We start from the raw sequence: 16,229 nt of genomic DNA, 5'->3' as shown, positions 1-16,229 counted from the left end.
AATTCCCTCTTTTCTTGTTTCTGTAGATAAACAAGCAAACAAACAAACAGTAGAAAAATAAACACAAGCCAAATCAATAATAATGTTGGAGTTTGTGGAATTTTTGTCATCTTCTGATGATGAAGAAGAACATGAATTGGATGAATGTGATTGGACGAGAACCAACCAATCAAAAGGTACAATATTTCTTTAGGTAATCATTTTTCTTGCAATGAAAACTCATGGTTTTATTGGTTCAAATTAAAAACGTATTTGCTATTTCATACCAACATTAACCATGAATGTCTTGTGACAATTACTAGTGCGCTGGAATCCTTTTCCCCCTATAATTCATAAATTGCCTCAATTCTAAGAAACCACACATCAAAATATCAAAAACAATAAAATAGAATACAATTACACGACTAAAGATTATACGTCACCCAACGTCGTTTTGTTTATAAGTTCAAGCCTAGTATTCTAGTTAATCTAGTATTCTCTAGTAGCCTATAGCTTTACTGATTGATTCCTTTTCACGTGCAGGTGAAACAGCAATAAATGAAGCTATTGAAGAGCACACTGACAGTGATGATAACATCGAAACACCTCAAAGCAAAACCAAAGCAGTTTCAACAAAGTCCAAACCAGCCAACACACAAGCGAACAGAGAACAACAACAGAAAAAGAAAGAGACAATCGCGTTGATTAAACAACTAGCCACACAGTATGTTTTTAATGAGACTATGTTCTAAGAATATTCATGATGAATTGGTAAAAATAATAAGAACATGCTAAGAATATCACCATCATGGAATTTGGCAACAGAACCAGTATAAGAATATTTTAGGATTTTCCCAAAAAGTTAAGAATATCCATAATGAAATGGAAAACACCATTCTTATAGATAAAGGGTGGAACGGATCGTGCTCCTTATATACTACTTTAATGGGATAAACTTTCGCGGGGATTAAATTTCGCGGATTTGGGTGTCATCCGCGAAATTAAGTCCCAATGGAAATTTGGAAGGGCATCGCCCGCGAAATATTTCTAAACAAAACTCAGAATATGTCAAATAAATACTTTTTGAATGGTTACTTGCATCAAAAAGGCGCTAATAATGCGTATTTCAGAAACCAACATGCATGATTTGATTGTAAAAGTCACAAAATCGTGAAAATATTGCCACCCAATAGTGCCACCCGCGAAATTAAGTCACCGCGAAGATTTTGAATTTCGCGGATAGGCCCAACCGCGAAATTTAATCCCCACGAAAGTTTATCCCATGAAAGTATACTACTTGTGGTTTTGTAGATGCCTGTGTTGTCTGTATTCAAAGATTTTTTCCTTTACTCAAACTGGAGTGATTTTTTATTCCTTCTTTCCAGTATCATCACGATGGAGAAAGAGAAGAAATCGCAACTTTACGCGAAAAAGAAAAAGAGCGATGAACAACCGTTTAAGAGTTTGGAAGAAATGGAAAACAAGTACAACTCCCAACGAAAGATAGAACGTAAGATGGTTAAAGCAAAACCTTAGGGATCTGATCTGATCTAGACCTTGCAGATTATTTTGTATTTCTGTGCTCTTTTCTGGTTACATCAAGATGAGTTTAAAGAGATTCTCTCTTCTCTTGGGAAGAAATTATTTTTCGGGCTTGGCTATCGCATGTACAAAACAAGCAGACTTTGAGGACATGTACCATCACTATAATATACAGGTATTTTGAAGCAGTGCAATTTGTTCTTTTTGCATGGCGACGGGCCTACATAGCACGGAGCTGCCCGGCGTCAAGAAATTTCATTACATTGTAACGTCAATCATTTTCAAAGAAAATGGACACTACATTAGCATCATTTTGCCTTTATTTTTCTTATCTGGTGTCATTAATTCACACGAATCTAGGTTAGGTATATCACATTATAGACCTTTATATATTAATAGCTTGGTCCAGTGCAAGCTATATCCGCCATCTTTGATCGAAGTTTTTTTAAGTTTGTACCTGTAAAGAAGACATTGCAGTGTTAAAAACTAACGTTTAACGGCGCTACATCATCAAAAGTTTTCGAGGAAAAGTAGATCTAGCTCTCTCGATGCATTTACACCGCTATTGAGTAGTGCCGCCATTTGGGTACCACAAATACAATAATGACAGGACTGTAATGAAAATATTGCCCTCAGTTGTGCAGCTCTGTGACATGTGTTTAACAATATTTTTTGGGATGGCCCAACATGAGCTCTTGAGAAATGGTTGACCAATCAATAATATAATCCATTCATATACTCATTCCATTACACAGGTGAAACGTTAAAAGAAAATTTGAGTAAAACTGGAATAAAATTGGAGAGATTCAAGCGTGATAAATTACCAGCACAGAAAAGCCCTGCTAGTAAGAGTATAAATTTTGTACGATCGATAATTTTTTGTGAAGGTATACACAATGCCCTTTAGACAACTCTGGTTCCTTCGGTAAAGTTTACGATCTTTAATAAAACTTTGTAAACGATTTGAATAACGTTGAGTGTAGCTCTAAACTAGATTGTTGATGGACTTCAAAACCTTTTTTTTTGTGTAAAGTTATATAAGGGCGGGCTGGCCCAAGGTGGGATAGATTTTCGAACGTCACGTGATCTATTTTTAGCCATTCATTTCATAGTGGGAACCCCCCCCCTAACTTTAGGGGGGGGGGGGGTTGGAGGTTTTCAGAAAAATTTAAGCAGGTGGGGGTTAGCCTGCTCACAAATCTTAGGTGGGGGTTACCCTATACAGGTGGGGGTGACTTTTTTCAGGTGGGGGTTGGAGGGGTGCTGCCCACTATGCATTTGGTTCGTCAAAAACTATGACGTAACGTCCGAAAATCCACTCACCTCACCTAGCCGAAACAGCCCCCTCCATAAGAAAACGTAGCGCTTAGAAACATTCAGATAAATGCTCACCTCGCATTGGGCTTTTCCGGAAATAGTCCGTGACCCCCCCTGTTGAGGATATCAGATATCCAGGGAAGTTAAATATCTACAAGGGAGCGGATATCCAGGGGGTAAAGTGCCTTTTCAAGTAAAAATACAATATCCAGGGGTAAGTAACTTTATAAGAGAGGATATCCAGGAAATTGAGCATATTTTTAAGAGTGGATATCCAGGGGGTCTTTATTAATGAAGTAGGCTATCCAGGGGGTTCGATACTTCGAAAAATCAATATCCTCAACAGTGAGTAAATTTCTTTCTGGAAAAGCCCATTGATTGTCTAAAACGGACGATTTTGCAAATAGATTCTCACAATACACGAATGGTTGACTTTCTTCCTCTGTCTAGATTTGGAAAAATTGAAAATTTTGATGGAAGAAATCGAAGCTGATATTATGCAGATGAAAGAAAAACAAAAATTGATGTAAGTTTGATTTCATTGACTTGAAAACTAGGCTGCTGACTAGGCTGAGGTTTTTAATTCCTTATGATTTGTAGATATCTGAGATTCAGACTACTGGTAACCATAGATTTATAAAGCCCGAAGGGCTCGAGGAAATCCTACCTAGGTCACGTGACATTACCCCAATAAGAAGCTTCGCAGGTTTTCGAAAATAATATCAGCCATATTTTTTGCAATATTCTTTTTTTTGCTTGGAAGAGCTTAAAGCATGACATCTAGCCGTTCGGGCTTTGCAGAAATCTGTACTGGTAATCTGCATAAAATTCAAATTGCAGAACTGACTAAGCTAAAACTGTGACTCAATTTTGATCTGAATTAAAAAAAAACCACTTTAAATGGTCTACCTTTACAATGTTTAGAATGTTTCTTTTACCAGTTACGAAGATTTAATGATGGAGGAAAAATCATTGAGCATAGAGATCGAAAGCTGCAATAAAAAGTTTGACAATTGGTCCAATAAAACACTTCCAATCCCTCAGAGTGCTATAAAGAAGAAAAATGAAGAGGGAAAAGATGAGAGATTACCTGAAGAAGTCATCCTGTTCGAGGTAACGTGCTACTTTCTTTTCTCTCATTTCATTTTGTTGTGCAGGTCCAAGAGAATCGCTCATGACAATTGATTTACACTGATTACCGTTTTTTATACTTTGATGGGATAAATATTCGCGGGGACTTAATTTCGCGGATGAGGATTTCCCAGATTTTTTGCGTAATTTCGCGGATCAGGATTAAATCTAATTTTTCTAAAGTGATTCCAAATTTTGCAAACAGAACTTCTCTCAAAATGTTGATATGGTAGTATGCGAAAATTCGGCAATGATAGTGTTCTATTTACCTATGCGGGACCAAAAAACGACGATAGAAATTTAAAATTTCAAATTTTCGGGGATCGAAGAAAGATTTCAAATTTTTCGCGGGTACTAAATTTCGCGGATGAGGCCCTTCCAAATTTCCATTGGGACTTAATTTCGCGGATTTTCGCGGATGACACCCAATCCGCGAAATCCGCGAAATATAATCCCCGCGAAAGTTTATCCCATTAAAGTAATACAGTATTTATATACTCTCATAATGACATCATTCCTCCCTCGATTTTGATTTATTTATTTTTAACCTTTCCAGCGCGCAACTTTTTAAATTTTCACGCTGTCAGCGCGCAACATTTTTTCAGAAAATAGACATGTTCAGTTATTTTATCATAACTCAAGAACTAGGAATCTTTAGAAAAAAAGTAAGGTATCCCTGAAAAGCTAATTAAATTCTACAACTTTTAGACCAGGTACCAATCCAAATAGAATATTCCAACAAAAATGGTAGCATCACGTAAACCACAGTTTTTTTTCACGTTTTGCGGTAATGTCACTTTTTCTGCATTTTTCACTTCTAGAGCAAAAAAAAAGTGGGGGAAGTTAATTAAAAAATTTGTCTTTGGCTATTTATCAATCTATACATCATTTTGAAGTAATATACCAAAAGTCAGCATCCAGAAAAATCTGTATGTGTCACACCAGCCGCCCAAATATCGGTCACTTTTGCCAAAAATCACGATTTTCGGCTAAAAAAATCCAATACATACAATTTTGAAGTATTTTGATGATAATCTGTTTCTAGAAGCAGCTACAACATCAAAAATGGTGTAAAAGTATTTCCCAACTATCTAAGCAACACTTTCAGTCAGTATTCTTAGCTCCTGAAGCTTTTGAAGGGTATCGGCTACCGTGAAACTAGATGGCATAGTCGGCGACAGTTGCAAAGTTTCCAAAAACCGTAAGCCTTTTGAGGCAAACTCATTGCTATCAAATCTGGTCTCTTTTGACCATAAGGGATGCTAAATGTCATCATAATAATTCCATGTGGTTGTTATGTGGTTCCTGCTATCATTTTGATCCATATAAGCTGTAATCAGGACATCGTTATGAGCCAAGAATTTTGGGATCGATCGACCGTCGCTGGTGCTTGGAGAGGAGTGAAAGAAGTAGTGCAATTCAACATAAATCCAGGCTTTTCAAATTCTTTGGTGCTCCTTTGAAATATATGAGGTGCAGAAAACACTTTTGCATTGGATTTGTCAACTTTCCATGCTCCAACCTGAAGAAAAAGTAAAAAGTACCGTAAGTTTGGGTCGACCCGCCTATGGTTTGTCGAGAAAAGTGGTCAAAATGACAAATAAATGGAATTTTTATGCTAAAAACAAAACAAAAAATATAGGATATACTTACTGGATGTTTTGCCATTATAAAAACAATGTTTCCATGAAGAAAAGTGGCCTAAACCAGTCAAAAAATCCAAGAGCTTCAGCAGTAAGTTTGAAAAACCCATTTCTTGGTCGCCATCTTTGATTCAGTGTTTTTCTCTACTTTTTCTACGAAATCTGCTGCCTCACCACGTGATCAAAACATTACATCACCATATATCAAAAGAAAGCTTAGAACCTCTACTTTCCGTTTTTCTTTACTTCTACGGCTAGCAAAGAAGCCAATGGGAGAAATATAGCTTAGAAGATCACTATGTCAAAAAGACGTGTATACACGTCTGCCGGAACGTATGCTCGACGTGTATACACGTCTGCCGGGCTGAAAAGGTTAAGAGTTGCACATTTTTTTAAAAGTAATAGGGTTCTTTCATATTTACAACTATATGGTGGTAATAGTTTAAGTTAGAAGAGCCCGTCGTAAATTATTTATTTTCGATACAGAGTAATGGCTTTTGTTATTATTGACAAAGACAAAAGCACGACAAAGTATGATTAACAAGAAAATTATTTTTTATCAGGAAGTAAAAAAGTTGGTCTTTCTTTTGTTTAAAGGCCGGCGCATATGCATTTCCATGTTAGATAAAATGTTGGATGCATTTGCGCCAGCCTTAAAAGCACTATTGAAGAAAATGGTAGAAGAAATTATTTATTTTTTCAGAAATTTGTCCAAGTGACGAACGGGCATCAAGGAGGATGGGACGATATTGATCATCAACTGTTTGTCAAACTACAAAAACAATACAAGGTACTGTATATAATTTGAAGTTGTGTTGCCATGTTGGATATGGTTTTGCGGTCAACTCAATTATTCAAATTGTATCATGAGGTGAGACCAATTTAATTTGTTATTCTACGGGCCCGACCGACCATATTTTTGCTAAAATCGAAAAAATAATAATATTGAATTTCCAATACAATATATTTTACACACTACTTATTTGTAAGAATCAAATTTGAATAAAGCTGAAAATTAATTCAAGAAATTGAAAAATTTAGAAAAGCATTCCGAACCAGATATTTTTTGGAAAACATTTTCGGTACTTTACCAACCCTGATGAATGTAAAATTTATTTTTATTTTACCGACCGGCCGACCCATATTTTGCTAACGATCTGCCCGTAGAACAACAAATTAAATTGGTCTCGCCTGACAGGTCCTCGTAATCTTAGAGAGGAAAAGAACTTTGTTTTTTCAAAGATTTTAGCTTTTTTTCAGCTAATTATTCTTCTAAAGCTGAAAATACTCCATGTTCTATATTTAGGCAATGATCCCAGCAATCTAAATTACATTATTTTACCTGCCGGTTCAAGTAAACGGCCCTCTGGTCTCCGTACTTTATTTTAGAATTAGCGAGTGTACTACCAGCCTTCGACAGATAAAGGAGTGACTCAAACTAGAACAATCCTCAGTTGTGACCCGCACATTCGAGTGCGATAAAAGTGTCGATTTACCACCATCCCCAGTCAATCAGGGTCTAAACAAAAACTTTATCTGCTACAGGAAACACAACACAAATAAGCTCAATATTAAGAATCAGAATACTCTTGTAGCATGAAAGTTGAGCATCCAGTTATGGCTCTCGTGGTTTCGATTCCTAGCCGCAATCTCGGTCAAAATAAAGTGAGAATTTTGGTTAATTCCTCGTTTTTAGAAATTTAAAGTTCGGGCGAGAAAGTCACTTTTGGGCTAATTGATAAATTTATGCGAATATTTCAATTCGGGAGGGGTTTATAGACTTCCAGGCTATATTCTGAGCCCTATTGGACCATTCTTGGACTCCTAAGTCTTAAGTCTAGTGTCTAACTCTACCCTTCCAACCAAATTTAGGGCGCTTCCAAATCGTTTGTGGTTGTAGGATTTCGTGGAAATTTCCCTTCTTTTTCAAATATTATGACTTTGATTGCGGGTCATAACAAAGATTCCCAAAATAGTACTTGATACCTCTCTTCTTGATGCTCAACAACTAAACAGACAGATCAAGGCTAAGTCGAGAAATCCAGGGAGAAAGAGTGGTGCCCTCCCCTACCTTTGGGTAGATAGCTTTTGTCTATGCTTTCCGAAACCAAGTCAAGGAGAAGTCTTAAAGCATACCAATGCAGATGTATAGCCACTAAGAATTTTAATACGTTTTGTACCCTTATGATTCTTTGACTATGCTTTCAGAAACCAAGTCAGTTCATGGAGAAAGCTTTAGAAAGTATACCAACACACACCGAAAACGAGATCAAACAACACGTCGAATGGTATCAACAATATACTGTCTTGAATGAAAAGAAAAGAGAAGCAATCCGCAAATGGAAGAAAAATAAAACGGTTAGTCTAATGTTCTGTTTATTGGTTATTGAGAGCAACGGCATAGGGTACACCCCACCATCCCCAGAAATTTGGGGGTACCGAAAAAAAGTGGTAAAAAAGCCAGGTACCTGGAAGTAGTATTCTTAAATTCAGGGGGTACCTGATATGTTTCGGGGTACCTGCATTTTCATGGGGGCTGTTGTTTTGTATGAAGTATTTTCCTTGACGAACCCAATTTTTCCAATTTTGAATCGAACCTTTTCATTCAGAAGACTTTATAACTTTATCTGTCTTTCTCTTTTCACCCAGTTTGCTTCTTGTACACTGTACTTTAAATCACAGTGAAGGAGAACAAGCCCGTCTCGTAAGGAGAAAACATATGTTTTCCCTGACCAAGAGGGTAACTCAAAGTTGGGGGGCTACTTTAGAATTCTAAAGATTTTGGGGGTACCTCAATCTTTTGGGGGTACCTGAACCCTGGAGGACCCTATGAATGGTGACAGTGACTAATAGCTTACGAAGATGTTTGGAAATAAAAATTGATTCTTTGAACCTTTATTACGCTATCACATCGCTAAAAAACTGCTTTTCATATCCCGAAGCTGACCGAGAATATAGAATTTTTAATTATGCAGAGAATCAGAAACATTGGTGTTCTTTTATATTACATCTTGTCATCGACAACCCCGAGAGCTGGGGAGGTGATCTATGACAGACGCACATGTAAGCATATATCATCTTACAATGCAATATCTGAATTTTCCTAATTTACTTGTTGACTGGCCGAAATTTTTTTCAGAATCGCAAAGACGACATGTTATCGAACTCAGACACAACGCTCGGAGAACGAGAAGAAATGGAAAAGAAAAAAAAACGCGATGAGATGTTCGAAAGAGAAAGACAAGAAAGAATTCTCCAATTACAAAAATGGAAGGTTAGGTCGAATATATGAAAATATTTCTGAGTAGATTCTTTCATTAGCTCCGACTCTAAGATCTGTCTCAATAAAGTTTGCAAAAATCTACAAAAAGGCTGTATTTTTTATATAGTTTGAATTAGATAGTGATTTAGTGCTCGTTGGTTGAAATAATATTCAAAAGTGGAATATTATGAAATAGAAAAAAAATGAAACTGAAGAGGAAAAAAAAATTTTAAATGAAATATTACTTTACTGTTTATATTTTTTGTAACTTTGTGTTTTGAAAAACAAAAAGAAAAACATGATAAGGCGAGAACAATTTGATTAGTTGTTTGACGGGCCCGACCGACCCTAATATTAAAAAAATCGAAATATTAAAAAATAAAATTGATTTCGGTACTACTTTTTTATTTTCATTGGTTTACAGACTGCCAAATTTTCAAAATATTTTGGTAGTTTTCCAAGGTTTTGAGAATTTTATGTCCAATTTTTCATTTAATCCATGAATTTTATGTCCAATTTTTCATTTAATCCATGAATTTTATGTCCAATTTTTCATTTAATCCATGAATTTTATGTCCAATTTTTCATTTAATCCATGAATTTTATGTCCAATTTTTCATTTAATTTGAGCGTTTGTGTCTTTTTATTTTCTATTCCGCATTTTTGTCAAGTTGTAGTAGTTTTTGCTGCCTTTTTAGGAGATTCTATACGTAAACTTCTACTTTTATACAGTTGACGCTCTCTAATTCGATCTTCAAGGGAAATTGGATTATCATCGAATAAGAGAGCTTATCGAATAATGGAGCGTCGTTTACGAAAGTTTCTTGTTGACGGAGACTTTAAATTTCATCGAATAAGGGAGCCTATCGAATAGTAGAACGTCGAATTAGAGAGCGTGAACTGTATTTATTTTTCGCCGACCGACCCTTTTTGTGGGTAGCTTGGCCCGTAAAACAACAACATAAATTGGCCTCGCCTAACAAAATTTTAACTAATACATAAACAGGCCATGAAGACGGAAGAAGAAGAGATGAAAAGAAATAATGAAGAAATTTTAAAAGATGAACGTGAAAATCTGAAAATTCAAAAACTAATGGAAGAAAAACGAAGGGTAAGTGTACATTGAATATTTTTTTTATAACGATGATTTCCCGTTAGCCGCGTTAGAATAAAGTGCTCTGCTTGCGTTGATTTAATGTGATTTTGCTGAAAATAAATTTGACTCCTGATTTGCATAGAATTAAATGACTCCAAATTATTTGATTCCCAAATTAGCGAAAGCGAAGACCTTTTGATGTCACCGGCCAAAGTGTTATGTTCTTTGGGCTATAATTGACCAACAAGCAAAGAGCCTTTAAAGTGCGAACAACACTTAAACCCAGTGGTTGAGAGAACAAGAATGGTCTAATATCCATTAATTCATTATTCGTCTTAAAGATCTTGGAAAAATTTTTTTCTCTAGTCATATATTATTTGATAACCTATGTAGTTTTTCTAATTTTAACAAAACCTTTTTTTGATTTTTTTTTTTAACAGTACCGCAAGACCACCTCCTTAGTTTAGCTTTTGTCTACGAGTGTGGTCGCTAGTGTTAGTCTCGCTTTCTATATAAAAAAACATATCCTTACTTTACTAAACTTAAGTACCAATAACTCATCCCCTTCTCACAGACCAGGTAGGATTTTTCAGCCAGTAGAGGTAAAAATAATGGCTGAAACTCTATGGGGATTGATATTCCCAAATTTTATTGCCTGGGATTTGAATTGCATTGCTTCCGTTAAAAAAGGCAGTGTGTATGGAAGAAAAGCACAATATTTGGCAGCGAGAATTGGTTTATTTGATTATATTTTTTTGGGGATAAAAATTGAAGTATTGGAGGATAATTTCTACTTGGATGATATTTTGGCCTATCCCACCGGGTCTGTGAGAAGGAGGTGTAATATATTGTACATACTATTTCTAGCTTGAAACAAAGATACAGATTCCCTTACCGACTCTTTTCGTGACTCTTACCTGTTCGAGCATCACCTCTTACTTTTCTAGCTTGAAAGAAAGATACAGATTCCCTTGCCAACTCTTTTCGTGACTCTTACCTGTTCGAGCATCACCTCTTACTTTTCTAGCTTGAAACAAAGATACAGATTCCCTTGCCAACTTTTTTCATGACTCTTACCTGTTCGAGCATCACCTCTTACTTTTCTAGCTTGAAACTAAGATACAGATTCCCTTGCCAACTTTTTTCGTGACTCTTACCTGTTCGAGCATCACCTCTTACTTTTCTAGCTTGAAACAAAGATACAGATTCCCTTGCCAACTTTTTTCATGACTCTTACCTGTTCGAGCATCACCTCTTACTTTTCTAGCTTGAAACTAAGATACAGATTCCCTTGCCAACTTTTTTCGTGACTCTTACCTGTTCGAGCATCACCTCTTACTTTTCTAGCTTGAAACAAAGATACAGATTCCCTTACCGACTCTTTTCGTGACCCTTACCTGTTCGAGCATCACCTCTTACTTTTCTAGCTTGAAAGAAAGATACAGATTCCCTTGCCGACTCTTTTCGTGACTCTTACCTGTTCGAGCATCACCTCTTACTTTTCTAGCTTGAAAGAAAGATACAGATTCCCTTGCCAACTTTTTTCGTGACTCTTACCTGTTCGAGCATCACCTCTTACTTTTCTAGCTTGAAACAAAGATACAGATTCCCTTGCCAACTCTTTTCGTGACTCTTACCTGTTCGAGCATCACCTCTTACTTTTCTAGCTTGAAACAAAGATACAAATCCAAGAATACAAATTGAAGAGACGTGAAGAAGAAGACATCATGCAACAAATAAGGGAAGATGAAGAACGCCAAAAACGTAAACAAGTTTCCACGCTGGAGAAAGAGAGGATCAGAGAAAGAGTGAGTGATTGCCTTTTCGTGACCTTTAACCGTCCGAGCGTCATCTCTCACTACTTTTATTCATGACATTCATGACGTAATGTTTTCTACGGAAAGACCCCGGTTTTTACCAGTAACTTTTGAACTACACAAAAGTTGTATAAAATCGATGATAAAATTTGCCACTACTGGCAAAAACCGGGGTCTTTCCGTAGAAAACATTACGTCACGAGTATCGTGAATACCAGGGGAAGCATCCCTCACCAAAAATATCAATTCATGTTAAGTTTTATATATTCCAATCAAAAGATTTTAATAGAGCTAAGTCTAAATAACACCGTTTAAATAGAGCTAAAGGCTTTGTTAAGCTGAAGAGGATGACTTGGTATCTATATTGGAAATGGTAAACTTTATCATTAGATCTTCGTTTTCATTCAAAAACATTCGATCTTGACGTTCGATTTTGTGACAGTGAAGCAGATCTTCGATATCGATTTCCCTTTTCAACTATTCAAAATCAATTTTTATATTGAGGGGATAATCCGGTGGTTTGGGATATTTGGCACGTGGAATGCTTCTATTGTCCTGAGCAAAATCTCAAAATCTTTTTGCCTAAATATTTCCAAAGTCGACATAATTAAGTTACAAAATAGAATTTGAACGTAAAAACCGTGTGAGAACCCATTTTTATTCAGAAATTTTAACTGTTGTGATCTTGACTTTAGAATATAGTTAGATAAAAATACTTACCGATTTTACTCAAAACCACAGAGGGTTTCTTCAAGCAAAATATCCCAAACTGTCCGATTATCCCTTTAATGTCTATCACATTAGTTTAGAGGATGTGACAAATATTAAAATCTATACACTTTGATTCCAGAATGAACGTATAATGGATCAAAAGAAGACGAAACAACTTAGTGCCCAGGTTGCAGAAGAAGAAAAGGAAGAGAGATTGCGGAAGCTGAAAGGAAGGGTATAAGAGAAGATTTGATTTTTTGGGGGCATTTTATGATGACGTCAATTTCCAGTACAAACCCCTGCAAACAAGATTTTTAAGAAAGGTTTTCAAAAATAAATTTCGACCCTTTTGCCTGAAAAATCATTCACAGATAACAAAAATAGGGTCAATCTAGTCAAAAAAAAATCCAATACGACCCAAAGTTTGATATTTTATCTGTCGAGGCCATCAGTTGCCCAGTTAGATTTGTAATTAAATATGGTTTATAGGTTTTCAATGGCTAGGTTACGAGATATTTATGTTAAAATTTTCTTAATCAGCAAAATAACGTGAACTATACTGGCTCTTATTTTTGTCTTTCCTATTGAAGATTAATATTCATGTCGAACGTGATCCGAACCGGTTACTCAAACCAACGGAAGGGTGGAAAAGGCGACAAAATGATACGGAAAACAACCGGACGAAAGCGGATCACATGATTGGAACACGTGGTTTGCCTCACAGGTACTGTTTTCTTATCTCCTTGGGAATATTGAGTTTCAAGGCGAAGGCTAGAGGTGAATACTCAACCCTTCCCAAACAAGTGAATTCGGGTCATATTTCGGGTAACTGATTGAATTTAACACTTTCTTTGTTTACGTGTTTTACATTATTTTTCGAATTATGGTGGTAAATGTTACTTCCAATCCAGCGTTCATATGAAAACCACGCGGACCGCGAAACTTATGTAGGAAATAAATCGCTTCAAATCCTACATAAGGGATTCTACTTTGGCCTTCAGCTATACACCAAACGTAAATCTTGTGATCTAAGCCATGATATACCTTATTGCTTTGGAACCGTTTAATGTGCAAAAAGTGTCAAATTTCAAAGGTAAAAGGGTGTATTTAACCCTAGCTAAATCAGCTAGAAAATAATTTATTTCCTTTTTATCAAACAGGGCAGTTCCGTCATGGCGGCAAGGGATACCATGATAGAAATGAAAATGAATGTACATTTTATGAAGGATTTTATAAATCTTGTAAATAAGGAAGAATTTGTAAGTAGAAAATTACACATAAAATTTTAAAGCTCATTTCCATAAAATGATTGCTATAAATTAATACTATGAAATATATTTTGAGGAAGAATGAATTACGGTACAATAAGCAGTAGTAAACAAGGAATTTCGCATAACACGAGAATACTTGTTTATAAATGTCCCGGGGGGGGGGGTACTAGGACTCCGAAACGAACAGAGGGTATGTCCGAGTCAAAGTTCGAAAATCGACTCTGATTTTTCCAACCCATAGTGGGACTTTGAAAGTCCAAAACAGGAACCCTTAAGGGCCGCACATGCCCTACCCTCTATTTGCCTAAGTATCCCGGCCTATTTTCAATGGTTCCTTGTTACAGAGTCAGGGATATGTTCAAATTAGCCTATTATCATCGGTTATTTAGACAATATCATCAATTACCCTAAAAACAAGAAAATTGTTGATTTTTTTTAATGCATTTTTAATACGGTTATTTAGCCGATAAGCCCGGTTAAACAACCGACGATCGGCTAATTTGAATACTATCCCTGGACTGCCGTCTAGGCCTGAACACAGGTACTGTTCGGGCCCGCCGCAATTTTTTTTTCCGTTAGCGGCCCAAGCCCTGAATTACCGGCCCAAGACCCAGGAAACTTTGCGACTTTTGAGACTTGCTTTTTTGGAAAAAGAAGATAAACGAACCATTATATTCCCATGGAAAAGTACTTCAATTTGATCATCTTCTAATGAATGTGTTCTACTAGTTTTTTAGAGCTTTTTGCGAAGCGAATTTATGAGCGAAGCAGTTTTGCTATATTGTGCACGTACCTTTAACTTCTATCCCAAGCGAAAATTTGCTATAAAATTTGCTATATAAATCACATCTTCAAACCGATGATTTTATCAAAATGACCTTGAATGGTTTGGCTTGAAGCCACGAAAACTTTCTCGGTTTGGTAGCTAGGACTGCGAAAAATGCCGTTTTAAAATGGTGTACCCTAGCAGTGAACAGCAACAAAATTACCGGAAGCCGAAACACGGACTTAGAATCTGAAGTTGATCAGATTGCCGCGGGGGCGGCACGCATCTAAGCAATCTAAGCAGTGGTTCTTCAGTTTTTAATGTTTATTTTGCTGTTAAATGAAAAAAAAAATAGTTTGAAGGGTGACATAAAGGATCATCCCTTGACTTTTAACAGCAAGTATCAAGTATCAAAAAATAAGGTCAATCAATGAGAGGTTTTTGCAAGTCGCGCGGGCGGGAGGAGTGCTCTTTTAGTGAACGAAACTTACCTTGCAAAACCAAGTGGATATTCTATGATAAAGAAGTACGTAGGTAATCAAATTTGTCGAATTTGTCAAGAAATAAATCAAAACTGCCGAAGAACCAACAAGCCATCTTTGTACATTTTTGTTTTTGTTTTATTTTCATGTTTTTGTTTGTGATGATTTCGACGGGCGATTCGTGATTCGAATAAAAATGTTCGATCGTTCGACGAATATCGTTCGATTTTATTAAGGCACCATTTACACTAGAATACCCTAACTAGAAGGAAAACAAAAGTTCGATGCGCGGGCAGCGGCGGGTGTTGTGTCGCCGTGGATTATGTAATGTGTTTGGGGCATTAAGGCTCTTACGACCCTGTCTCTATAGCGGCTTTATTAGAAGAGGGATTTTTAGAGAGTCTCTTATTTTGCTAGCAACTTGCGAATTGAGGTGGAGTCTGGATCGCTTCGCAACCCTTATACAATACGGCTAGTTAGGCCAATAATTCAGGTCTGGGGCCACTATAAATTCTAAAATCATGGCAACAAAGCAAGTCTAAGTCGCTAAGTTTCCCAGGTCTTGGGCCGGTAATTCAGGTTTTACGGGAAAAAAATTTGCGGGCCCGCTCCCCGCCCGCGCGCGCACTTGTCTATCTGAAATCGAAAGTGAGTAAACAGCTTACATCATCAAAAAAAAAAGAAATCAAAATGCTAGCCGTAGCTACGAAAGTTAGAGACACGAGGAATTTCAGAATTTCACCAGAGATATGTCATTTTGGGGTCTTTGTGTTGCAATTCCGCCAGCCCAGCTAGTAAATGATCCTAAACGAAGAATCAGTATGGTCAGTTATGGTAACTAACGAGTAAAGGTTCAGTACTTTTACTGCAATAATGACATTTTTGTCTTTTGGGCTGTCTGTCTCTAAAATTATCCTGGGTGGTAGCTAGTTTTTTTTTCTTCTGTGCTTGTCACATTTTTTTACGTTATATACAGGACCATTTAACTAGCCGTATTGTATATGGGTTATGAAGCAATCCAGACTCCAACTTCATTCAAAAAAGTTACTATTAAAACTAGCTGTATTGTAATAAGAAGAGTTGCGAAGCAAGCGACGACCCTCGACATGGCCCGAGGATTCTCGGGCCTCTTCGGGCCATGTTCGGGCCGAGAGACCCTATCAATTATTTTGGCCCGAACATGACCCGTGGCCATGTTCGGGCCATGTTAAA

The 16,229-nt window shown here is 36.7% G+C and overlaps 1 protein-coding gene across 1 annotated transcript; it reads left to right on the top strand.

The window, feature by feature from the left end:
- Positions 1–24: 24 nt before the first annotated feature.
- Positions 25–13,772, top strand: LOC136816366 (coiled-coil domain-containing protein 112-like). Its single transcript, XM_067072689.1, has 14 exons — positions 25–176; positions 523–703; positions 1,365–1,489; positions 2,277–2,366; positions 3,289–3,364; positions 3,780–3,951; positions 6,316–6,402; positions 7,821–7,970; positions 8,752–8,886; positions 9,881–9,985; positions 11,638–11,778; positions 12,638–12,733; positions 13,089–13,222; positions 13,659–13,772. The coding sequence occupies exons 1-14, from the start codon at positions 83–85 to the stop codon at positions 13,690–13,692; spliced, it is 1,620 nt and encodes a 539-aa protein (XP_066928790.1). The 5' UTR covers positions 25–82; the 3' UTR covers positions 13,693–13,772.
- The last annotated feature ends 2,457 nt before the right edge of the window (positions 13,773–16,229 follow it).

The sequence above is a fragment of the Clytia hemisphaerica genome, unplaced genomic scaffold (genome assembly GCF_902728285.1).
Source record: "Clytia hemisphaerica strain Z4C2 unplaced genomic scaffold, Clytia hemisphaerica genome assembly, whole genome shotgun sequence".
Classification (NCBI taxonomy): Eukaryota; Metazoa; Cnidaria; class Hydrozoa; order Leptothecata; family Clytiidae; genus Clytia; species Clytia hemisphaerica.
Note: the sequence above shows the minus strand (reverse complement) of the source record. Positions and strands in the feature narration are given on the sequence as shown.

Excerpts from the sequence above, each read along its gene's own strand:
- LOC136816366 (XM_067072689.1), top strand. The coding sequence starts at position 83 with ATGTTGGAGTTTGTGGAATTTTTGTCATCTTCTGATGATGAAGAAGAA. Across the intron at positions 3,952-6,315 it reads AAGAAGTCATCCTGTTCGAG|AAATTTGTCCAAGTGACGAA; the intron begins GTAACGTGCTAC and ends TTATTTTTTCAG. Across the intron at positions 9,986-11,637 it reads TAATGGAAGAAAAACGAAGG|CTTGAAACAAAGATACAAAT; the intron begins GTAAGTGTACAT and ends TTACTTTTCTAG.